At 37.0% G+C, this 26,669-nt stretch overlaps 2 protein-coding genes across 2 annotated transcripts; both read right to left on the reverse strand.

Annotated features, from left to right (window-relative positions):
* Nucleotides 1-2,833: 2,833 nt before the first annotated feature.
* On the reverse strand, nucleotides 2,834-5,516 carry LOC113297626 (GTP-binding protein BRASSINAZOLE INSENSITIVE PALE GREEN 2, chloroplastic-like). Its single transcript, XM_026546159.1, has 3 exons — nucleotides 4,055-5,516; nucleotides 3,687-3,854; nucleotides 2,834-3,354 (listed from the first exon to the last, which is right to left on the reverse strand). Exons 1-3 carry the CDS (start codon nucleotides 5,513-5,515, stop codon nucleotides 3,016-3,018), a joined length of 1,968 nt encoding a protein of 655 aa, XP_026401944.1. The 5' UTR covers nucleotide 5,516; the 3' UTR covers nucleotides 2,834-3,015.
* Nucleotides 5,517-16,457: 10,941 nt separating this feature from the next.
* On the reverse strand, nucleotides 16,458-22,343 carry LOC113297627 (extra-large guanine nucleotide-binding protein 3-like). The gene is made up of 9 exons (XM_026546160.1): nucleotides 22,134-22,343; nucleotides 20,688-21,664; nucleotides 20,402-20,539; nucleotides 20,012-20,116; nucleotides 19,737-19,922; nucleotides 18,986-19,163; nucleotides 18,347-18,600; nucleotides 17,502-17,674; nucleotides 16,458-17,330 (listed from the first exon to the last, which is right to left on the reverse strand). Exons 2-9 carry the CDS (start codon nucleotides 21,654-21,656, stop codon nucleotides 16,739-16,741), a joined length of 2,595 nt encoding a protein of 864 aa, XP_026401945.1. The 5' UTR covers nucleotides 21,657-21,664; nucleotides 22,134-22,343; the 3' UTR covers nucleotides 16,458-16,738.
* Between the last annotated feature and the right edge of the window lie 4,326 nt (nucleotides 22,344-26,669).

The following is a 26,669-nucleotide window of genomic DNA, read 5'->3' on the forward strand; positions in this document are numbered from 1 at the left end:
AAATGCACTTAAGAGCTCTAGGATCTAGTTTACTCCTGCCTTGTTTATGGACATGAACATAACAAACACATCCAAATACTTTTGGTGGAACACGTATAGGAGGTAAAAACACAGTACCATTGGATAGAACCTCAAGAGGTGTTTGAAAATCAAGAGGCCGAGGCGGCATCTTGTTAATCAAGTGTGTTGTCGTAAGAAAAACATCGCCCCAATACATTTTTGGCACATTCATACAAAACAGTAAGCATCTAGTAACTTCTAGCAAATGACGATTCTTACGTTCAACAACTCCATTTTTCTGAGGGGTGTCAGTACAAGTGGTTTGGTGAACTATTCCTTGTTTTAAGAAATAAGATGATAATCCTTGGTTTAGGTACTCACCACCACGATCAGATATGAACACTTGAATCCTCGTGTTAAATTGGGTTAGGACAAACTTATGAAAGATTTTGAAGATATAGTGGACTTCACTTTTGTCCTTCAATAAGTACACCCATGATACTCTGGAGTAATCATCAATGAAAGTAACGAACCAATGTGCACCAAGAACTAATGACACGTGAAGGACCCCAAACATCACTATGTATAATTGCAAAATGAGATAAGCTTTTATTTATACTTAAAGGATATGGGACACGCTGATGTTTAGCTAACTCACACACTTCATAGTGGAGTTTAAATACATTTAGTACAGAAAATAACTTAGGAAACAACCTTTTTAAGTACCCAAAAGAAGGATGTCCCAATCGTTTATGCCATAACCAGATTTGCTCTTCTACCTTAGATACACTTGTAGAGTTGCAAGCCCTTGTACTATCATCGTGTGTTTTCCCTTGCAAGTCCAAGTAGTAAAGGCCCCCTCTTTCTTTACCAAGTCCAATCGTCGCTCCTATGAGCAGGTCCTGAAATATACAATGTGAGTCAAAAAAGGTAACACTGCACTTTAAGCTTTGGTTATTTGACTGATAGAGAGAAGGATAAAAGATAAATTTGGAACATGTAACACAGTAGATAAAGACATAGATTTGGTTACGAGTATTTTTCCTTCAACAGAGACAATTGTTGGTGATCCATCCGCTGTGAAGATACAATTGGTTTACTAGGACTTGCACTATAAGTGGAGAAGAGATTTGACTCGGTGGACATGTGGTCAGTTGCTCCACTATTGATAATCCAAGAACCTTTAGACTTATCGTGTATAGTGTTTAGTGCCCTACCACAATTCTCTGTGTTACCTGATTGAGCCAAAGAAGTAGACCCAACAACATTTTCCTTGGATGATAGCAGTCGTGCACACTCTTTGATCATTCGTTCCAGCTGGTCTTGAGATGAATTAGAAGACCCACTCGATGCTGATGTAGATTGAAATTACATCTCATAAGTAGTGTTATATGCCGCTTTTTTACCGTTGTTCTGCCATTTCGGGCGACCATTGAGCTTGTAACAAGTATCCCTGGTATGTCTACGCTTGTGACAATAATCACAGTACAATGAGTCTTTCTCATCAGATTGTCGGTTATTTTCGCGTGTGAATGTTGGTGCTCGATTTGATGGAGTAATCACATTCAAAGCGGAACTTTCCTTTGGCACTAGAGGTATCATAACATCTCGACGAAGTTCTTGCAATATGACAGTTCCATACACTCCTCGTATGGTCAGCAATGGATCTTTTCCCAACAGTTAGACTCTGATTAGATCAAAATCTGAGTCAAGTCCAGCAAGGAACTCAATAATTCACCCCTTTCCAATTCTTTTATGCAACTTGGCAGTATCATCTGCACACACCATGTCTAAGGGATGTAGAAAATCAAGTTCTTGTCGTATAGTTTGAAGTGCATTGAAGTAGACGGATAGAGGTCTGCTATTCTGGCGAGTCTCGATAATCCGACGATTCAATTCATAAATCCGTGTCGCATCATCGCTCACAACATAGATCTTAGATCTGTGTGACTGCCTCCCACACTTCTTTTGTGTGGTTAAGCGCATATAGCTGCTCTTGATGTCTGGAGTCATTGAGTCTATCAACAAATTCATTATCATGGCGTTCTCTTGAATCCAGGTACCCAAGCTTTCCTTTACCTGTAATGTAAAGTTTCACATAGTGAGACCAAACAAGGTAATTTGTATCATCAAGTTTACAAGATATCATATTTCTGCTCTAGTATCATTATGAGAAACATCTAGAGATGTAGAACCCATAGACTGGGAAGGAATACTGTTCTCAGAGGTTCCAGACATCAAATCTACTTTTAACTCAACAGATAATCAAGAGAGAGAGAGAGAAAAAAGCAATTTTTAAAGAAGGAACCACAACTTTCAAATGGAGAAACCTACTTACAGATCAAGCATTGGTTCTTCACAAACAACTTACAAGTGTAATTTTCAAGTCTGATTCCAGATTGAAGCTATAGTAGATCGAAGCTTTAAAGAGGATTTAGGCTAGGTTTTCTCTTCTCTGCCTCCTTTGCTCTGATACCATGAAGAAACAAAGAAAGAGATAGTGAAAGGGTTGTTATTTCACCCATAGGAGAGTCTCCTCTTTTATACAATTAGGTATCCTTTTAAATTACACATTTAGGGTTAGTAGGAAAATATCTCTAACACTAACATTGCAGTAATGTAACACTATAGTACTAACTGTGTGATATTCATGACTCCTTCCAACAATAATTTGGACCTATCTTATTTTTGAATTCCCAATTTTGGAATCAACTCGGGTCGTTGACACCAGATTATGATGTCAACTTCGTTTGTTGACACCATAATCTGGACCTAACTTTTGGCTCACTGAACTTGTTTATAAATTTTCACAGTGGTATCTTAAAAAAAGAAAAGAAAAAAAAAAGGTAGTAGTATTAATACTAATATGTTTTCTGCATTACCTCTAGATACTGCCTAACATGCTTGAAGAAAAATGCCCTTGGATCATTTCCCTTTTGGCGCATCAAAACCCACAAAAAGGAGAAAAGGAAAGAACTTAATCAAATTAACAACAGATACATAATTTTCCTGTAATCAGATTAGCATTTCTTCAGCCTCTTCAAGTTTCTTTCTTTTTTCAGCTTCAAGCTTAGATTGATTACCTATCGCATCTGATATCGCCTTTGGTAAAAGGAAACCTGGTCTTTCTAGGAATGGTGCCCGGTCTAGAACCAAAGGTTCGCGAAGAGTTATATCAACACCATCATAACTCCACAAGGTTACATTTGCTTCACCTTTGAGACCTATAGATATCCAACCGAGACCAGCTGCTGCAATATCAGTGCTGTTCACATCCCAACTCAGACCAGTAATCTTGAGTTCTCTCTGTTTCCATTGTCCTAGTTCTGACACTCGATCCTCGCCAACTGGAGGCTGGATTGAACAAGAAAAAAAAAATGAAAAGGAAAACACGGGCAGAGGAGAATTCAATTATAAAAAATCATAAAAATGACCAACACACGGAATGATATACACTAAGAGAAGGCCTTTTCCAAGGTTGTCTGTTTTATTGGCGCGATTTAAACATAGACTTTGTAAAGGCCTAATATCAAGGCTTCACCGTGATAAAGATACCAAGAAATTCCTACAGCATTTTTATGGTTACGTAGAGAATGGTGAAATGTTGGCTCACGATGCAAGCTAAACCAAACTTGGGAATATGAAAGATAAGCTTCTTAAAGTAGCTTCTGGCATCGAAGTTTTACCTGCAGCCGGATACCAGCATGCTTTGTCCAAGTTTCCTCGGCATTCTCTAACTTCCCAAGATGAAGGGAAATATTCGGTGATGCAAAGACTGTAACATATATGGTTTGTACCATGGCTTGATTTAGGTCCAGTCTCATTAAAGCACCGATATGTATAGACTGCCCTGCCTGGAAACACAACAGAAAAACAATTGGAAGTTAAAATAAACACAGATGCTGAACTGGAAACATTTCTCTGTTTGATACAATGGGAAGAGCTTCAATGAATGACCAAAATAAAAAACCAACTAAAGAATGAAATACAAAATTTTGAAACCCCCAAAGTGAGAAACCAGAATTTAAAATGGAGCAAATGATCTGCAACTTGCCTTAATCCTAAAAGATCGAGGTTGCAACTCCTTCCGAATCTCGATCATCTTCTGCTCATCCCGGTTCAATCTGATTGACATCAAATATGGATGTAAAAGCCCAGGTGTATCATACATCTTCGCCTTTGCCGGCAAAATACCACCAATTCTCAGTATCCCAAGTGTTGTTCCAGGCACAGCAGCTTCTGTAAGTTTCGTAATTTTTGTTCCTTCTTTCTTAGAAAGCGCATTAATAAGCGTAGATTTACCCGCATTTTGAGCTCCAATAACCCATACATTTCCTCTAGGTCCAGCCAGTTCCTTAATGAATGATAACAAATTTCTAACACCCAAATCCTTCCTTGAACTAACCAAATAAACCCCACTTAATCTAGGTGCTCCATTAGCTCTAGCTCGATTCCGAACCCACTTATCTAATCTCGTTGGTGAGATTTGTGACGGCAGTAAATCAACCTTTGTCGCAACCAAAACAAGTTTTGGCAACTTAAGTTTGGAATCCCTCTTTGTTCCTTCTAATGCTTTAAACAATGATTTTGAAGCTCTTTTAGGAAATGATCCATCAAAATCAACACAATCAACAACCATAACAACAACAGAAGCATCAGAGTTACCTGTGGGTTTCATTAAACGTGTAGATATCAATCTATCGAAATCAAAATCAGGTATCAAATTTTCAGCCTTTTGATTCTTAACTTGTCCATAGTTTCTTAAAGAATGACATCTAGCACAAACTGTAAGACTTTCTTCTTCATCTTTTTTGGCTCTTTCTTCTCTAATTTTCTTTTTCTTATCCGATTTCGACACTTTAACTCTCTTACCCTTGTTTATTATTTCTTCCGTAACATTACCATAACCAACACTAACAGGAGCAAAACCATCCAACTCTTTTTTCCTTGCCTCATCTTCATCATCATTTTCCCAATCTTCAGAATCCCAATCAAATTCTTCACTTTCTTCTACCTCATCATCAAATTTCCCATCAAACCCATCTTCCAAATCTTCTTCTTCTTCCAAATCTTCTTCCTCGTCTAATTCTCCATCAATTAAACCCAACCCTAACTCTAAATCATCATCGTCTTCATCCTCATCATTATCTTTGAGTACAACTTTTCGTTTCTGATAAAAACCAGGGATATTAGGGTCATTATCTTGCATAAAAATTCCACAACCAGGACATATAATTCCGTTAGTTTCATCTTCGTCTCTTCCTTGACTAAGATATGAACTCTTTCTAGGGTTTTTTCTAACTTGATTTTGTGTTGTTTGTGTATGAATATCTTCTACTTTTGATGATAAACAGAGATAAGAAACATTACCTTTACCGTAACTCCTTTTCTCTACTAAGAATTCATTTTGATTAGATGCTAATCTAGGGATTGCTTCTGCTCCACCATAACTGTAAGATTTCAGCTTCGGGTACCTAACTGGGAGAAGTGTTGTGGCAGAGAACAAAATTGCCATTTTTAACTTCCCAGATAAACCCTGGCTCTTGGACTGGAGAGGGTTTTATATCCTCGCGTTTTTAGGGGCCACCCGAAAGGATTTAGGGGCAATCAATTTATACCCAGCCAAAGACTCTAGTTAAGGGGTACCCTATATGATATTGAAGTTACATAAATGCCCTTCTGGTAAAACTGTATAAAAACCAAATAAAAAAAATTCTACTCATTTCAACTCTTCTTCTTCCAGTTTCATATTATCTTCCGATTGTGGAAGAAAAAAAAACTTTCCCTCGTTCTTGTGTTCAACCGAAACATCGTCGCGAATCGTAAAATCAAAATATCGTCGATTCGTTTATAAAACAATGGATAAGGGAAATGAAACCCACAGACCTAGAACCAAGAACGTTGCTCGGGGTATCGATCCAAAGATTGGGATTTTAGCAAGAAATAAAGAAATTGTTGCTGCAAATGAAGAAGAACGCGAAGAAGAAGTACCCTTCGATGTAGTCGGTGGTTGCGATTCCGATAGTCAAACACTTCGTCAACTTCAAATGGCCCCAATTAGGTAAGAATCTATCATTTTTGGGGTTTATTTCGCTTTAATTCGACGAATCGAGAAAAAAAATTTCTAGGGTTTTCGGTTATTTATCTAGATTCGGGCGATATTCATGCTTATTTACTTCCGAATGTAGTCGTGTTCTTCATTTCTCAAGAACACCGACAGTATTCGGGAGAAATATTTGATGGTTATCGGCCGAATATTGTTGGCCATATCTTTCTGGATACAAACTGGTAATAATCAATAGTTTAATGAATTTTTTGGCTCCCGAATATATTTAAGTAGACACACAGTATTCGGAAGTACACTCACTACCGAATATATATATATATATATATATATCTAAAAAATCTCAAAATTTCTGATATAGGAAAAATCCCATTTTGGGGCCAGTATTTATTCGGAAGACAATATAATGTTTTATACCTTCGATTGTGTAGGATAAAATTTTAGAGTTTTTGAACTGCAGTTGATGAATATTCGGTTATAAACATGTTTAGTTATATTCCGATTGTTTTTCATTCGGGAAAAATATGTGTCTTCTTACTTCCGAATTTGTTTATTCGGGTTATAGTTTTGTACTTTTTCTTCCGATTGTGTAGGATGAAAAATTTAGAGCTTCTGAACTCCAATTGATGCATATTCGGTTGTAAATATGTTTAGTTAGCTTTCGATTGTTTTGTATTCGGGAACAGTATGTGTCTTTTTACGTCCGAATGTGTACATTCGGGTTATATTTCCATACTTTGTCTTCCGATTGTATAGTTTTTAAATATTGTTCCTTTTTTTGTTGTTTAGACAAAGTCGAGAAAGGAGGAAGAAAGTGACAGCTAGTGTTAGGAGGGAAAGGAGTGCCAAAGATAATTCAAGTGCTCAACAAAGCTTACAAGAACAAAGCAGACAACAAGGAGTGCAACCAAGTGCTGAACAAAGTGTAGAACAACAAGGAAGTGAACAAGGGGTGCAACCAAGTGTTGAACAAGCCGCTCAACAAAGTGCATAACCAACTGCTCCACAAGTTACACCCCACCATGAAATTGAACCAGTTGATCCAGTGCCAAGAGTAGAAGAAGAAGGACAACCAAGTGGTACCCAAAAGGCCAAAAAAGAAAAAGATGGTGTAAAGAAGGATATTGCTAAGAAAGCATCACATCTTGTCCCTCAGTACTTGAAGAAGAAGGGTATTCCAGCAGGCACAATCCTTGGGCTACCGGCGGATGGAGGAAAATTGCTATTTGGATACAAAGACTCATGGGCCAGAGAAATATACGAAACCGAGGTAATAAAATTACTATTTTTTATTAATGTATTGTCTATGTGTTATATCGTAATATTTGTATTAAGGATTTTTTTATGTACTTTAATAGGATCATCAAGATGCGGTCCGTCTACTCAAACCTACCGCCGCACCAACAAAAATGCTTGCGTGGCCTTTATCCGGTGAATGTGAAAGGTTCAAGTCAATTGTTGCCAACTCGGGGTTAGCTAATGCCGCCGAGAATTCATTGTTGTAACATGATCGTGTGGCCATATCGGCGTTCGTGGAGAGAATGTATCCTGAGACTGATACTTTCCATATGACGTTTGGGCAGATGACGATTACTCTGAATGATGTTGTGCAGATTCTTAACCTTCCCGACCAAGGCACAGCTGTGAAGTTTAACTACACAAAGCAGTTAAGTTGGGCACAACTTTATGCTCTAACTAAAAAGTGCTTAGGTTGGGATGAAGAGACAACAATAGCAGAGTTTAGGAGGCATGCAAGTTACAGAACAAGACAGATCAACATTACATCTTTGATGAATATGTTCCGAGGCACCTTGGAGAAGGAAAAGAATGGAACGTTAACTGATGAGCAAGTGAACCACGCTGCCACCGCATATCTCCTTTGTGTATTGGGATGTGTCATATTCCCCAATACTTCTGGCAACCGGATCGACGCCAACCTTATACAACTTTTGGATCCTCTCCATGAAGTCGGTGACTATTCTTGGGGCACGACATGCCTAGCATTCTTGATGGAAGAGTTGAGAAAGGCTTCGAGGCTAGGAACCTGCCAAGTTGCCGGGAACGTGGCTCTATTGCAGGTTTTTTATTTAACTCTATAACTCACTCTATAGTTATTCGGTAGACAATACATATGATGCATATTCATAACTCCAAATGACGCATATTCGGTAGGAAATGATCCATCTCTTTTTCCGAATGTTGGTTATTCGGTGGCTAGGTACTTATTTTGTTTTCCGATTATATATAATCGGAAATATTCTTTTGATATTAGAACCGAATATACAGGCCAGAAAAACTATAGGTTACTGAACTCCAAATGACGCATATTCGGTAGGAAATGATCCATCTCTTTTTCCGAATGTTGGTTATTCGGTGGCTAGGTACTTAGTTTTATTTCCGATTATATATAATCGGAAATATTCTTTTGATATTACTACCGAATATACAGGCCAGAAAAACTATAGGTTACTGAACTCCAAATGACGCATATTCGTTAGGAAATGATCCATATCTATTTCCGAATGTTGGGTATTCGGTGGATAGGTACTCAGTTTTACTTCCGATTATATATAATCGGAAATAATGTTTTGAAATTACTACCGAATATACACAATCTATTTACTAAAACTTGGTTTCTTATGTATATAGGCATGGATCTATGACCACTTCCCTATCCTGAAGTTGGCCGGAGAGAACCCGGGGTGGTGCAAAGGTACTCCTAGAGGAACAAAGTATATATTTGAAGACAACCGTTCTAGGACAAAAGAGCAGCAGTTGATTCGCATGAGGGAGATTTTGGACCAATTGAAGGCCTCGGACGTATGCTTTGATCCATACAAGGAAGATCGAGCCAGTGGGCATATAAATGTTCGGTCGGACTTGTCCCTTTATTTTGGACCATTGTGGCACCCCACAGGATATGTGATGTATAACCCCTCTAGGGTGATGCGACAACACGGGTATATACAACATCAACCTGTGGAGAAAATGGGGGATTACTACAAATTGGAGTTGGAGTTGTGCTCTTCTAGTGGTGATAATCTCACGATTGTTCACACAGGCCCACCTACTGTTCTTGATAACTGGGATAAGAGGAATGACTTCATTATCGACATTGGTAGACGAACCACCCGAGGTGATGAAAATTCTCCAGACTATATGAGTTGGTATAACAACGTATCACATCCTTTGGTTATCCGTGAAATCAAATCCAACACTACTGCGGCGGGTTCAAGTTATAATTGTATCATCAAAGACAAACCAGCTGGTTATGATAGACTGGTGCGTGTTCTTATATTTTTGTTCATTTTATATTATTCCTATAAATCTTAGGTAATTACCGTTTGATGTTATGTCATTGCGTATAAAAAACAGGTGAATAGGTTCAAGCGTGTTTCCAAAATGTTAACTGCATGCCTGAAGAGCGGAGATCCCATGCCAGCTGAGAAGATCAAAGAGGCTAGAGACCTAGTTGATAATATGGATAACGAAGATTATGCTGCTCAGTTTGGGGAGAAAGTCATGAAGAGGCATCCTCCTAAGGTGGCAGTATCAAAGACGGGTAAAAGAACTCGAGCTTCATCGAGCGCTGAAGGTGCTCCAACTGAAGGTGCTCAAACCCGTGGTCGTGCAGGACTAGGAGGTAGTCATGGTCGTAAAGTAAAGAAGAGCAGATAAATGACAATGATTTGTGTTGTACATTCGGAAGTTTGGGTAACTAAGTTTACTTTCGATTATTTCAAGTTCAAAATTTGAAAAGTATCAGTTTTTCCCAAATTCTGATTTTTGGGCCATCGTACATTCAGGACTTTACAAAAAAAAATTATCCTCCGAATATTACAAGTTCAAAACAAACCATGCAGGTTAGACAACACATATTCAGAAGTTTGGGTAACTAAGTTTACTTCCGATTATTGCAAGTTCAAAATTTGAAAAGTATCAGTTTTTCCCAAATTCTGATTTTTGGGCCATCGTACATTCGGGACTTTACAAAAAAAAAATTCCTCCGAATATTACAAGTTCAAAACAAACCATGTCATGGCTCTAGGTGGTTCCAAGGGACAATATAGAAGGTTAGACAACCCATATTCGGAAGTTTGGGTAACTAAGTTTACTTCCGATTATTGCAAGTTCAAAATTTGAAAAGTATCAGTTTTTCCCAAATTCTGATTTTTGGGCCATCGTACATTCGGGACTTTACAACAAAAAAATTATCCTCCGAATAATATAGTCGTGTTTATAAATACCAACCTAATCGGTAGATAAAAATTTAAGTTCGCTACCGAATGTCCTATTCAGAGGGAATACGTGTATCGTTAGCAACCGATTGTAGTGCATCATTGATACGAAACCTCAACGGCCATATTTTCAGAAACCTCAACGGCCATATTTTCAAAAATTAGAGCCGTTGGAACTCTAATCTATATAAGGAGGGTAACCCCTCTCAGTTATTATTGATTAAAAAATCATAATGAAAAACCTTTTCAATGGCAAGTCCATCATCAATCGACAACATACTTCGAAGATGCAAGCGAACAACTACATCAATTGCAGCAATGGAAGAAGAAATACAAAAAAGGAACAAACAACCCAAAAAAATTAAACCATCGTTAGTGGCAACGAAGGAGGAGGAAGAGGAAATCAAGGCTAAGAAGCGAGGTCAAGAACAATTCCATCATAGAGAAAGATTAAAACAAGTTGAGGAAGAGACCGAATGGATAAAAAATTATTACATTGTGAAAGATCTACCCAAAGAACAGCAGGACGATCGTATATTTTGGATTAACGTTTCATTGGGTCCTTTTGTTGGTAAGTACAAGAAGCCACGCCACAATTATGAACCATCCCATGTTTCTTCAAGGGTGCACCATGTTATAAAATTGTGCACCGAGTACAACCGTATTCTTGCTAGGCACAGAGAAGACAGGTTTGCGGCACAAGATGCTTATTCCAAGTGGAGAGGAGAGTCGTTTCTACATTTCGAAGCCGCGTTGATTGTTGCATCTCGGACTGGGAAAAAAGAATAACATGTGATGTTTGAGTGCTGTAAATTCAAATTTTTAATATTAATCGGCGGTTTGATAAAATATGGAATTCCCGAATATGATTAATCGGATTGAAGTGTTATAATACTGTTGTTCCGATTACATAGTTTCAAAAAAAATTATAGTCGTGCCTCAAAATACCCACCAAATCGGTAGATAGATATTTAAGAGTTCTACCGATTATAATATTCATAATCAAAACGTGTATCATTACCAATCGATTATAATATTCGGAATCAAAACGTGTATCAAAGAGCCTGATTCCTACATTCGGGAGACAACATTGTATTTTTTGCGACCGATTAAATCATATATCTTCACAAAAAAGTTTCCAAAAAACTTGTACAAATTACATGTTCGAAAAAAAAACGATCAAACATCGTCATCATCCGAGGGGATCAATTCGAGTAACTCAGCGGGAAAGTTGTTGTCCATAACGCGATCCCAATCAACCATGTTGGACTCATATTATTTCACCCAATCCTTGCAATGGTTCATCGGGAAGTAATCGTGCCACTTACTCAACGGAGGTAACGGACAATCTTTCTTTACTCTTAAACCGATAAAATGCATTTCATTCACAAATGCCATTACGATTCTTCTATCTTTAACCGACTCGTCGCAAGCCGTTCTTGTGGGTGCAAACGTCATGCTAAGTCCATACATAGGAGGAATAAAGAAATGTACCACGCAATTCAAAACGTCCTCTAGGAGATATCCAAATTTAGGCATTGTCATCCAATACTTGGATCCGATTGTCTTCAATCCCTTTCGGCACTTCACACGCGCAACTAAGTCTTTGAACTCTTGTTCTTTGTCGTATCTATCTCCTCGCCTCATCATCTCCATATAAAAACCCTTGTCCTTCACTAGTTGTACCGCCATCTTATTTCTTAAATATTGGCATTGGGTGACATCTTCGATATCCGCCTCTCTAAAGTAACCCATTTGTTCCGTAGCAACGTGAAACCCACAATTTCCATCCCCATCAACCTCGTCGGTCGACAAAACAAATGGAATGATAAGTGGAGGGAGTTGTTCCAAATACTCTTTGTATATTGTATATGTGGATCGATTTGGTCTTCCATTAAGATCTCTAGGGCAACGAAGAGTACCTTTGTCCTCTTTTATAGTAAGAATTTCCATTGGTTGGGTTTGTTGCGAGGCGTTCATTTGCTCAACAACTTCTTCGACAACATTGGGTTGACTTACTTGAGAAGGCTCTGTAGAGATCTTTGGCCTTACTTGTCGGGTGGTTGGTCCACTTTGATCATTTCTTGGACGACCTCTTTTCTTAGGTTCCGGCTCATCTTCAAATTCGGCTTCCGAACGCTCGTGCCTAGACAATATTCTTTTATTAGACAAATACTCCTTCAACTCTTTTCTTTGGATGGTCCTCGACACTTCGGTGTTCGGCCTACCGGTGTTCTTTTGCTTAATAGGTTCATCAACCTCCCTTAAACAAGGGTGAAGGGCTTCCTCCAAATTATGCATCAATATTTGCTTTTTGGTGCCGTTTGATGTAGCGTAACGCTCGGCTATTCGTGCACACAATTCCGACTCCAAGAAAGACGGACCATCAACTACCGGGGTGTTCGGAGTGAAATTTAATTGCTTCCAAAATGGATGAATATCATTGATGTCAATCACTTCAACATACCTACCCAACTTATGACGACACGGGAGTCCAATACCTATCATATCCTTGCAAACACAAACCGTATTCTCGTCATCATAAGTTTTATATAACTTCAATTGTTTCATCATGCGATTTATTGCCCATCTTGAAACTTTATGAACAACTCCCCTTAGAAGCAATGTTTCCTTAATATGTTCCATCGGGAATTGGTGTACACTAAATTGCATACATTTCCTAATCTTTACGAGATCACGATTGGTGAATTCATGGATTGCTTCTTGGATCGACACAACTCCATTTTGACTACCAATTAGTATTTTCTTTAGTCGACCATGAGACCCCTCCCAATGCTTGTCGCCTCGTTCTTGAAGTTACGATATTCATATGTCCATGCAAACACAAACCTCTCCTTAATCGTTAACCATTATTTTTTACAATACTCAACCGGTTTTGGGTAGTCCGTGCCGTATTCATCCTCAAATTTCTTCAAGTTACATTCGTAAATTTCCTCGGTCATCGACCAAACGATTTTGTCTTATGCTTTCATGAACATTTTCCAAATAATTCCATCCTCCTTCCACTTTTATTTAAATAACATATCCTCTTCCTTACGTTCTTCCACGGTTAATTTACTAATGCGCTCATCCTCTTCCTTTGACCTCTTGGTACCCTTCCTTGGTCTTTTAGTTTGGAAATGATGATGGAAATTGGTTTTGAGATTGCATTGAATGTGCCACGTACATTGCAAGTTTTGGGCTTCCGGAAACACTACCGCTATTACATGCATTAAGGATTGATCGTTATCCGTTACAATAACCCTTGGAAAATTATCACCGTTATAAATGGACCTCAACGTCTCCAACATCCAAATGAAACTCACATTGTTCTCATGATCCACTAAACCCCATGCAATCGTAAACGTGTTTTTGTCCGAAGTATGGCAAGCATTATTCAACAACGGCATGTTATACTTGTTTGTCTTATAAGTAGCATCTATCAACAAAATTTGATGAAAGCATTGAGCCAATTGGATCATTTCGGGATGTGCCAAGAAAATACGAACCACTATACCATCCTTTTCATCCCTTCTCAAGGTGTAGCCGTGTAACTCCGCTAACCACTTCGATTGTTGCATGACCGTTCTACCATCTCATTCAGTCCTTTTGATCGTAGCTAGGGCCGACTTAATTGTAGACAAACAAGACAAGTTGTCGGGGTCGTCCGCCTTTATTTTACTTAAGATCGCACTCGCTTTTTGGATCCGCATAGACCTCACCATCTGCATTTGATGTGGTTTTAACTTGGCAACCATTACATGTCCAATTAAATCCAACGGATCATCATGGTTGTGACAACCGTTATCAACTTTATACATTTTATACTCTTTACCTTTAATACCATCGGGCTTATAGAAGAAAATCTTAAATGGGCATCCTATCTTCTTGGTATTGCTTCGGTATTTCCTATTCGTCTTCCATACGTACTTACTATTATTTCCCTCGTGACTCTTTCGCGTCCCACCTCGCTCACAAATCATTTCAAATCGAGTGTCACTAACATGTTTATTTTGAACTACCACGCACATGTTATCTTTTGCCTTGTTCATAAGCCATTCCTTTGCCTCCTTCTTACTTCCAAATGTCTAAACGTGCATAAAACAAAACAAATCTAATAAGCATAACCATTTAACATATAAATTTTGAAAACAAAAGAAAAATAGTAATGAGTATACCAAATCGTTTGCATAGTATAGGGAAGTGTCGGGCCTCAAATAGAAATCATCAACAAACTCTTCAACGGCCTGCATATGAAAGCAACAAATTATTATACAATAATCGGAGGTTATTAAATAAGTCAGACTGCCGAACATACTATATTCGGAATCCTATCGGTTACCCAAAACACCCGATTTATGCAAATGAATGTACACAGTTTACTGAGTGCAAAAAATGATATAATCGGAATCTAAAATATATAGTAAAACAGCCGAATATAAATAACCGGGAGATAACTTTAATCGATAAACATCCGATTTTCAAGTTTTCGGAAATTTTATTTTGAGGCCACTGTTATATTCGGCAGTCAAATAATGTTAAACTATTACCGATTGTAAAGGATAAGAATACTGAGTTTTGAAATTTTTTGAGAAATTCGTTTTTGGGGCCATTCGGAGGTAAATAACTCTACATAACTACCGAATGTAGATTTTTTTGGAAAAACAGTTTGGGTTTTTTTCTCATATTCGGCAGTAAACTACTATCTTGGAACTACCAAATATACATATTTGGTACTCAGTGTGTTATATTCGTAAGTTTATTCGAGAAATTATCTACCGAATCTGGGTAGTTCATGGCATTCAATGCATGCAATAATCGGTTTTTCTTGTTTACAAAAGCACACAAACGCATGCAAATCGAGTATTTGAGTTTCTTAACACAATACCTGTGTTTTACATGCATCGTTAGCTTCAATATCAGGCGATTCTCCATTTTCTTCCATGAAAGGGTCGTCTAGGTTTTCCTCTCCACAAAAGTTTGGATCATTCAACATATACCCCAAATCGTCTTCGCCATGATTCTCACCTTCTTCTTCATATCCATCCATTTTTGTAGTGATAAAATGGGTTTTCCCTTTTTTCCTTCACCTTCTTCTCTATAACTCTAACAACTCAAAAATGAAAAAGAAATGGAAAAAATGAAACAGAAATCATTATAATACTGCACCAACTACAATCGGAAGTCTGGATAATATTTTGGCTTCCGATTGAAATCGGAGGATAAAAATGTTATCATATCCTCCGAATATATAAGGGTAATTTTGCCATTACGAATTACGCGAGATAAGGGCTGGCAACATTTTTCCTTTGGGTGACCTTTTTTGTTTTATTGTTGGCCCCTAAATCCTTTTGAGTGGCCCCTAAAAACGCGAGGTTTTATATTGCCATCCAAACATCATTTGAGTTTCAATTACACTCTACTTACACCTGTTGCCAGCCAGAGTTCTCAAAATGCCCAGTTATTCACTTATATTCTGTGGTTTTGGTTCAAGGAATTGAGTTCATGGCAATCCAGTTCCGTGGGTATGCCGCCAATTCCTTAAACCAAACAACACAAATTAGCTCAATATAATTAAAAATACTGATATGTAGGAATCCAATTCCCTCAAAAATGATAGATTTCCACTGCATTGGTTTAATAATGCAATGGAATTGGATTACATGATAAAAATAAAAATAATTGAATTACCTCAACCAAACGCTTATTTTTTTGGATTTGAATTCAATTCCAAGAATTGGGTTACCCATAATTGTATTCCTAAGAGTCCAATCCTTCCGACATAAAGAGGTGTAAATTCTATTCAAAGCCTCAAATCATCAAGGCCGACAAGGGATGCAGTTGGGTTTTCATAGGCGGGGCTTCTCTTTTTTTATCATTGAGTTTTGAATAGTTTTTGGTGGGATCAATTTTCACTCAAACGGATTCCTGTTCAAGTGGTCTGACGGTTCTGTTCCGAATAGTTTTTGGTGGGATCCGATTCAAGTAGTCTGATAGTTCTCATGCTCCCTCCAATTGCAGAGGTTGGATGTAATCTAGGGACCAACCATTGTCTACCCTATGAAAAAAAAATAAAAAAATTCCAGTTGAATGAAGATTAGGGTATCCAAATACTGTGTGCGCGAGCACCAAAACAGCAGCCAATATACGTTAACATGAATTGGGGATAATATATAATAGTCAAAATTCTGGTTTTAGGGTTGTATCAATATACGCCAATGCCAACCCATTTAGACTTGTTTCTCTGACCTATCAAAACATGTACAACATAAATTCTTGACAACATCTTTTGGTTCATTTTTACTATGAGGTAAACAAATGGAAATTTAGATTACAAGCTTGAGGTAATTAACGGAAGCTTTGCTTATACAAACGAACAAATAGAAAAATAAAGACATACCTTATGGTTCTGACTTACAAATCTCACACCAAGGGTTTACTCTTGTCGGATGAAGGGTGATGAACTCATATCAGTACTATAAAACGAGTCTTCGTTTGCGTAATAATTATCATCTTTCTCCTCTTCCCACTTGAGCACTTCCCTAATGTACTTGAAGGCTTCATCAACAGTTACACGATCTCGAGCTCTTGCTTGCCATACGAAAAGTTTACGGTTGCTTAATGAAGCATAAAGCTCTTTGAACTTCATTGCTATATAGTAGTAAGCTTGTTGAGCGAGCGTCTGATTGTTGTGGTGTGGTCGAACAGGAGAGAAATCATTTAACCATTCACATGTGCTTAAAGGTAGGCGATGGATCTTCTCTTCAAAGACATCATATTTGTTCAGTATGAGCATGAATGGAGTGTCTTGAAAGCATGGATGTGTGACCATGGTTTCAAATAGTTCTTTGCTTTGCATCATCTTATTTTGGAAGACAGGATCAGTTCCTCTGTTTTCCGAGGAAGATGATACCTGATCATAGTCGCTCAAGGCTACAGTGAAGACAATGGCACGCACGTCCTCAAACATTTCAACCCATTTACACCCTTCGTTCAGTCCCTTGGCATTAACCCTAATCAGCTGATACCTAAAGTATAAAAGAGTTAGCTAGTTGCCTATCATTTTCTGTTTATTTGCATTCTGGTCATCTTATCGCTTATGGGTCTTTTAAAGAGATGAAAAGGGTTCAGAGAAGCCTATGTTATAAAAAGAGCACAAGCTTACTTACTGTTTAACCGCAAAAGAAAGAGAAGTTTACCGGGTAAGAGGCTGAGATGGAGCTTCTAGATTGTCGGTGTATGTTTCAGACATTGGGCTGCGATCATCAAGGCTGAATTCTATAAATGCCAACCCATTCCCTTGTGTAACTCCTTCCGCAAACAGAATGTCCCTCTCGGTAGGTTCATATTCATTGCTTGATACCTCAACAGCCTGAGACCCACAGAACAAATAAAAAGAAAAAGGTAAGTGTAACACTATATTAAAAATAGGCAAGTGTAACTAAGAAGAGACGACAAATAGATAGCCTTATTCGTGATGGGTTCTATGTTGATAACTAGAATTTGAGATCAATCCTTCTTCCAACTCAATTAGTCATCCATCCTTCTCCATCGGATCTAATTCGAGATCCATTATGTTACTCTCATTTTATGCACATGTATCTCTTAATGTTTTACATGACTATTTTACCCTTCGTTGTAGCAGTACAAGCAAGTAAGAAATTCACTTGTTCAATCCCTCTTAACTTGCTTCAGTTAAGTTAGGGTGTCAAAGATTAATTTCCTACCTGAACGGTAAGGGACAGATGTTCCCTGCCACCTAAAGGCATTTTAGTATTTTAGTATCTGGTCCTCTGAATTTTGCTAATTTACACACAAAACGCCATTGGATCATTGGGTAAAACAGTCACTGCGTCAAACACCTAAGGGTAATGTGTCCCTTGATGGATCTCAGGTGTATCTTGTTAGAAGAAAGATGGGTAATTAAATGAGTTTGGAAAAAAGAAATGATTTCAAATTCGAGTTTCTATTGTAGGACCTGATGCAAATATGTCCTAAATAGTTCCAGGAAGTCTTATCCACATGAACATGGAGTTATAAATACCCGGCTTAAGAAGCATTCTGCAACATCTGGAAGAAAGTGAAGCTCATCTTTTCTCCTGAATGTTTCCTGTATAGCAGGGTCTCTCCACACTTCCTCAACCAGTGGAGCATACTCACGAGTTGCTGCAGGGAAAAAAGCATCCAAGTCTCCCATGGCAATGATGTCCAGCAGCCAGTCAGAGAAATGCTTCAGCCTAGGGTTAATGGAATAGACACATTGTCTATCATCAGTGGGTTCATCTCCTTCGCCTTCATCTGAAATCAAAGTATGAAACAAAAAAAAAAAAAGATTAACAGCCTAAATCTTGGAAAACTAATTTTTGATAGAAAAAAGAAAAAGATTAAAAGAAGCCTTCTAATATCGTCATACACTTTTCAACTACACTGCCATTGTCCCCTTTGGGCTACAATTTATATCTAGCATGTTCTTATTCTCCAGACACTGTTATCAACTGTGACAATAGAAACCTTTCAGTCCCGTTAGATATAAATAATGGCATATTGAGATTATTAATTTATCAACTTCCGAATTACCATTTACCACACATGTATCCATGAAGAAACCACAGTAAGATATAGGAGAATTTCTGAAGAGGAAAAAAAGAATAAACTGTAACAATAAAAATTTGGATCTTAATACCTGCTTCAGCATGTCCGTTGGGAGGGCCTGCAGCATCCAACCCCGCCATAGCCTCTTCTTCAAATCGCTCACGCCCCTCAAGCAAGATACTAAGATAATTGTACAAATTGCTCTGTATCATTAGCTTAATCTCCTTCAACTCTTCCGCACTAAACTTGTTCCCGTATAAAAACTTGGCCTGTTTAATCAAATAAAGACCATAAGAAGAATATAATACAAGTAGAATAATGAGAACGAAGGCGTGAACTAAACTGCACTGTATACGACTACAAGAGGAAACCAAATGCAATAGAAGTGACAGAATACATCAGTGCTTCTCATTCCCAGAATAGGTTATTCTGCATCGTAAAAATTTACCTTAGTCTAAGGAGGTATTCAAATCTACAAAGTCAACTTATGTAAGTTATCGCTCAGGTTTGAATTACAATGTACCATAGCTAATCCTAAAACATGCTAGGATCCCACTACTTCACATTCTTACAAACTATCTTGATGGCAGTTGTGACCAAACGAATAAATAAGGTCAATGCTTATATACCATATAAGAAACATCATGACATCCACTATGCACCCAATGGATCACTCATCTTCCTCCCCTACAAGTAAAAGAGCAACCTAGAACCGATCTGGGTATGTAAGTGAAATAATGTCTACCTAAACTAAGTATTGATTATATTGAATAAGATTATTATCAAGTAAATGCTAACACTATTAACTCTATTTATCAACTGGAATCTTCCACAGGATTCACCTGCTTGAAAATAGTACTGGTTCCAGAGCCTTGAAGTCCCAGTAGAAGAAGCTTCTGAACTCTTTTGTGATCCAGATAACCTGGAACATTTCTGCTAGAGTAAGCGCTAATCTCACCCCTTGAGCCATGAGATTGCCCATGGGGGACTGGCAGTGAGAACAAAGAACACATTAGCCTTGTTGACGCCTGTGGAACAAACAGAACATTAAGAAACATCCCATTGAGAATTATCTTTACTAGTAAAGTAGAACCTATAGACATCCTCTCCCATGTACCTTCTCCCAGATGTTTCCCCTAATATTATTCTGACCTTCCTCCTCATATCGACCATCATCATACACCCAGAAATGTGTATCACGTGGACATTGAACTTTTGCCAACTGAAAACAACCCGCAATACACAGTTTAGTCACTTCAATTGATTTGAAAAAGTAAATTAAAAATAGAGTGATAACAAAAACAAATCCCACAGCATCTATGTTCCATCATATCATTCAAACCATGAACTCTAGTCTCACGAGACTAGATAGGAACACAAATTGTTCAAGACCAACTTGATTAATATTCAGATTGTTACTACTAGTTGAGCAGAAAGATTCGGCTGTTTTTTTAAGCAGTAGTTGTTACAGGCAGCAAAACTACGCTTCCAAATGAGAAAATGATACCTTGAGCACTCGTAGTTCAATCTTTGTAATTTCACGACCATTAATGTAGACTTCAGTAGTCCCATTGCTCGCGTCAGGGCTAAGTTTCCCAGAAAAATTCAAGTTCGAACTGATTATTCTCTCTGGTTTTTCTCCCTCCTGTTAAACCAATAACCAAATTAAGAAGGAAATTAGATGCTTCTCCATGCCACATGAAAGGACATAAGAACATGTTTTCTAATAAGACAATGCAGAGAGCAGACAACTCAAACTAATAGTAACATATAAGTTTGGAGGTCAGACACACCTTTCCCCAAAGACCTGATTCTTTGTCATACCAGTATCTCCCAGGCTTCAACTTTTCCGGAGGTAATGAACACCCAAGCAATTCTGCCATTTCTTCTGGCCGCAAGGGTCTCCCATTCACAATAAGCTGCTCCGGTCGAAGCTGATTTGCTGTACATTCCTTCTCTGCTTTCATAATTTGTTTAACTTCTTGAGGACTTAACAATCTTGACAATACCCGTGAACACTTGCCTAATTTTAATCTTTTAGATTCGTCTATTGGCTGACTGATGCAAGTGACACATTTACGCCCTTCAGGCATTGACCCCATAGCCCGAAGCACACAGTTACCACAATACCTAGCATCACAGACTAAGCAAGACTCTTTACTTTCCCATTTTCCTTTTCCACACCGAAAACAAGCCTTCTTCTTTTCCTTCTTTAGAACCCCAACAAACTGTGGAAATGTTGGAGTGTCCTCATGAACGTCTATCCTTTCAGATTTACCAACAGGCTGAAATGAAACCACTGGCCTCTTTACTTCAACTGCTCCTACCATTGGAGGGCTTCTCGAATGGTTTTCGTGATCAGATTCCGGTGAACTAGAAGGAGAAGGTGACGAATAATCAGGGTTTTGCAAAACTGACACCACCGATTCAGAACTTCTAGAACGTCGAGGACTTTGGATAGGTGAAGAGCTGCTGGCAACACTAGCAATGTATGAAACAGGCAACGGAATCGGTTCAATTGTAGGTGGGTCTTGAACAAATGAACCACTTGATCTACCAGAGACTGGTTCAGCAATGTCTGCAGTTGGATAATCTACATCAAGTGGTTCAACTCTTGGTAGTTCATAAGATACTGGGGGACCTTCATATTCAAGAGCAATTGAATAATCAAGATCCTCTGCTGTCTCCGGAATCCGCGCTCCTGGAGGAAGCATTTTTTTCACTAAATCCTTCCCATTATCCTCAGAATTTGTTTCTGTCATTTCTTCCCCTGGGAAATAAAAAGTAAGACATCTTGTGAAAAACAAAAATTGATTATGATTAGATCATCATATCATAAACAAACCTAATCCCAGTTTTCACATTCTGAAAGATATGATTCCAACTATTTCAAAATAAGAAAGCTAAAGATGGCTGCCTTCTTCTCCCCCAAATTCATAGTACCAAACAAAACTACTAAACAGTAATATTATTAAAAATGAAAGAAATGAAAAGGATATAGTAGTATGAAATAAACTAAACCCTAGAAACCTTAAACAGTATGATGATATAGGCTCAATTACCTACACAAAATTGCTAGATTCTAGGGTTTTCGATGAGGCCGCCTTTAGTTCAAATATGTTGAAACTTGAAATTCAGGGTACGTATATATATTTAAAGTAAAAAAAATGGAACCCAAGTAATTTTAAACAAATGAAAAAACAAAAAGTAAGAAAAAGTAAGATTTGGAATCAAAATACCTGAAAATCTATCTCAGTGAAGAAGAAGATTTCAACTAGAAACAAAAAAAGAGAAACTTTTCTTCCAAAATGATCAACAAAATCTACTCTGTTCTCAATAATTAGGTATTTCCATTTTTGTTCTTCTTTCCAACAGTCTTTTTGTTAACGGTCAGTAGTTTCGCCATTAACAGTTTGAGAGAGAATTTCTAGAGAGAAATGTTGAGGTGTAATGGAGGAGTAAGTAGAAGAAAGAATCAATTATTAATTGGGAGATATTATTATTATATTCATGTAATATATATTATAAAAATAATTCCATTTCTAGACCGTTAAAATGCCTGGAGAGGTGCTATTAAAGAATATAAGCGAATGGATGTTCGGGAATATGTTGGGAATAATACATAACGATGTATAATATCAGACTGAGAGTCTGGGACCATGGTTTTATAGCAGGGAAAGAAGACTTTTGGAAGGTTAGAAAGTTTGAACATTTATGTAAAGGAGAAGGTGCAAGGTTAAAAACAAATTTTGCAGGTTGGAATTTTTCTTTTGCAATAAAGTCTATCCCTTTTTCACTGTTGAATTCCAACATCTAATTTAATGTGGAGTTGTGTCTTTCCTTTTCTACTGTTTTGGTGGAGGAATTGGCACGGTTAAAATCAAAATGACATATTTTTGTTTGTTGTTTGATGAGCGAGCTGGACAGATTTTTCCTGACAAACTTTATCATCACGAAATTGACAATACTAAATACTGTACATCATCTGAAATTATGAGATGAATAAAGAAGCTAGTTAGAACTAGCGGATAGCGGATACTAGTAATTTGCACATTTGGACTTCTCTTTGTTTCCCTGACTAAATTGGGACCTATAACTACATGATAAAATATGGTCATTAACAAGTAATTCATATAAACCCCTTAACCAATTATTTTCTTAATGGCTAATTTATCTCTGATTAATTAGTGTTAGTTCGGGTGATTAGTGGTAAAATATAGTGTTAGATGTGAAATTAACTTGTGTTAATTAATCATCTGAACATGAAAAAAATTTGAAAACTTGAAATTTTCTGAAGAACACCAACTCAAAATCGATATATGTTATCAAAAACATATACCGATTATAACCTCAAAAACATACAGAAATTTTTTGAAACTAGCTTCTACCCAGAATCAGTTTATATGGACATGAAAATCAACTGATTATCCATAATCGGTTTATATTGGCATGAACGTAAACCGATTGTGGGTAAATTTTCTCTTTTTTATCTGTGAATTATGTGTTGTTAAACATCAAATAAAATTAAAATTCATTCTATACCCGAGTTAATGAAATGAAATCGAGTATGATTTCATACTCATTTTATGATCGAGTATTAACTGAAAAAAATGGGTTAACCAGAATCGGTTTACACGATACATATGTAAAAACCGATTCCTGACATTGCACAACAGGAATCGGTTTATAAGAATGCTCCTGTAATCCGATTCTAACAAAAGAAAGATACAGAAAAATTGAGAACAACAATCGGTTTACTCGACGCACATATAAAATACGATTCTAACATTATACATCAACAATCGGTTTTTATAAGTGCTAATGTAATCCGATTCTAGTTCAAATTTCTCGAACCAGAAAACATATCAAAGGACAATGGGTCTTTGTGAGCATGAACATAAACTGTTTCTATTTGCAATCAGATCACATATACATTAACGTTAACCGATTCTGATAAATCAGAAAAAAAAATTGATTTCAAAATTTTCAATTTTTGAGCAATTTTATGTTACTAAAACCTAGTTTATAGGATTGGGTTGAGAAGAAAAGAAGAAGAATCAGTTGAAGTGGAGATGAAAATGAATTTGATTTTGATTTTAGTTTTTAATTTTATGATTTTAGTTTTATGATTTTGATTTTGATTTTAGTTTTTAAATTTTATGATTTTAGTTTTATGATTTTGATTTTAGTTTTTAATTTTATGATTAGGATTTGATGGGAACAAATTAGTAGTATTAATATTTGATAGAGGGTAAAATGATAGTTTCATCAAACTTAGACACTCCTTATCATTCTTTATGAGATGGATAAAAAATTCATAAGTCCCAATTAAATGGCATAGGCCCCAGTTTTTGTGTTGAGTAAGTTTAATGTTTTACTGCATGACAAGATCATCCTTGCACAATTTCTATACTCGAATCCCATATCAAATCAAAAGTGTTATTTTTTTTTATTTGTTTTTGAAGCACAAAAGTTTCTTATTTGAAACTAAAATTGGATCGGATAGATGTTTCTATTGGGGTATTATTTAATGTGATCTGGAAAGTTCTTGAATCATTAAATTGTTGGCATATGATCTAGAGTCAACAAAGATGGCATGTACAGCTCAATTTTGTTCAAGGTCTAACTAGACGACCGCTAGCAACCAAAATTTTGACTTTGAATCAAACGTCACACAATTGGGCTCACGCTAGTGTGGTTATTTAAGGCCTATCACTAGATCATAAAATTAGACACTTTGCCAACATCTGTACTAGTAGTACAGTGGTTAAGACAACCCCTTTTATCCATAATGCTAGTGGGAAGTAGGGGGATCGATTCTTATTGGGAAGGTTGGATTCCTCATTTTCACCAAATTTCTCTATGGATAGAGTTGAGATTGAGTCTTGTTGTTTTGGTGGCGGTTGGATTAGCATCGAAATTCCTCTATGGATAGAGTTGAGATTGAATCTTGTTGTTTTGGTGGCGGTTGGATTAGCATCGAAATTCCTCTATCGATAGAGTTGAGATTGAGTCTTGTTGTTTTGGTGGCGGTTGGATTAGCATCGGGGCTAGTCCAGCTTGCTAGGTCAGCTTAGGGGAATGGGCCAAGTAATGGCTAATTTATCTATGATTAATTAGTGTTAATTCACATGATTGACTGATATTTAATCTTGTTAACCTAGAAATCAACTAAAATGTTAATTCATCATTAAAAAATGAATTTTATTTTATTTTATTTGGAAAAAAATTAACCAGAATCGATGGATATACATGCACTCGTAGACCGATTCTGGATTGATGTTTTAATTCATGAAGAACACTCATAGCCGGTGAATATTACTTACTACATAGTCCGGTGAAAATCGGTAAGCACGAGACACACACACATACCGTTTGCTAACAATGCACTAAAAGAATCGGTCCATATAAGTGCTCATAAAAACCGATTCTAGGTTAAAAATTACAGAAAAGTTGTGTGTTTTTCACTAAGAATCGGTTAATGTGGTCATGAACACCGACAGATTATTATAATCGGTCAATATGGACATGAACGTCTACCGATTATGGTTAAACATAGTAACCCAAGATTGTTTGTAATTCAATTTTGGATGGATGAACCAATCACAGGTATAACTAAGAGTAATGGATTGCAATCGACGATGTTTAATTTGTTTTTTTTTAAAGAGATGATAAAATTTCCTTTAATTCGATTGATTTAGTTAGGATCGATTGGTGAAGTAAAGTTTTAATTATGAGGGAAATGATTTAAACAGGTTTTAGTTTTCAAAGGATTTGAATAGGTTTAAAATTTGGAAGGATAAGGATTAGGATTGAATTTTAATAATGAGGGTAACTTACTACTTTTATCTAGTTTAGACACCCTTTATCCCCTTAGTCTAGGTGGTAGGCCTCGAATAATTTCTGTGAGCACCAAACTAGCCAGGGTCTCGAAAGCCGCAAGATAGAGAAATGGTTGAAAGTTAGAACCATCTATGATGTAGTACATCTTTCTACGTATCAACCATGACAGTTGACCCCTGAAGTGTGTATCAATTATGACAGTTGATCCCTAGTACGTGTATCAACTTTTACAGTTGATCCCATCCATCTGTTTTAGTTAACTTGCCTGGCAAGTCCTTTTCTTTCTTAGTTGTTTAGATTTCCTTTTTCTTTTCAGTTTAGTCGGTTCTTTTGAACTTATTTAAAGGCTCTGCCTTATTGTTTTTAAACATCTTATTATCAATATTATTATCAAGTTTGATTATCAATATTTTTACCTTAGAATCTAGATCCTAGAATCAGATTTTAACTAAGTTCTTGACGGAACTTCATCAATCTTCAAAACCTAAGCAACTAGTTTGCTATATCATGTTCTGTGCTACACTAGTTGGTATCATATACAGAGTTTTTAGATTTTTATCTAGAAACAGATCCTTTACACAGCTTCCGCAACAATTCAAAACCCTAAATTTTCTTCACAAAGCTATATTAGTTTTTCTTTCAATGGTAGATAAATCATTCACCTTAGCTGACATTGAAAAACTCCTTGACACCAAGATTGGAACCAAATTTGATGAACTTCAAACTTCTATTACTTCTTTAGAAACCAGACTTGAAATTAAGATTGATTCAAATACAAGCTCGCTGAAAACAAAGCTTAATTTGCATGGCGAGTGTATCGACAGAATATGGAAACATGTTGGTCTTGGTGATTTGGAGATGCCTAAGTTAACTGATGATGTAGAAGAAGAAAAGAAAACCGAAGAAAAGGAAGATGATGGAACAAAGAAAGT

The sequence above is a fragment of the Papaver somniferum genome, chromosome 7 (genome assembly GCF_003573695.1).
Source record: "Papaver somniferum cultivar HN1 chromosome 7, ASM357369v1, whole genome shotgun sequence".
Taxonomy (NCBI): Eukaryota; Viridiplantae; Streptophyta; class Magnoliopsida; order Ranunculales; family Papaveraceae; genus Papaver; species Papaver somniferum.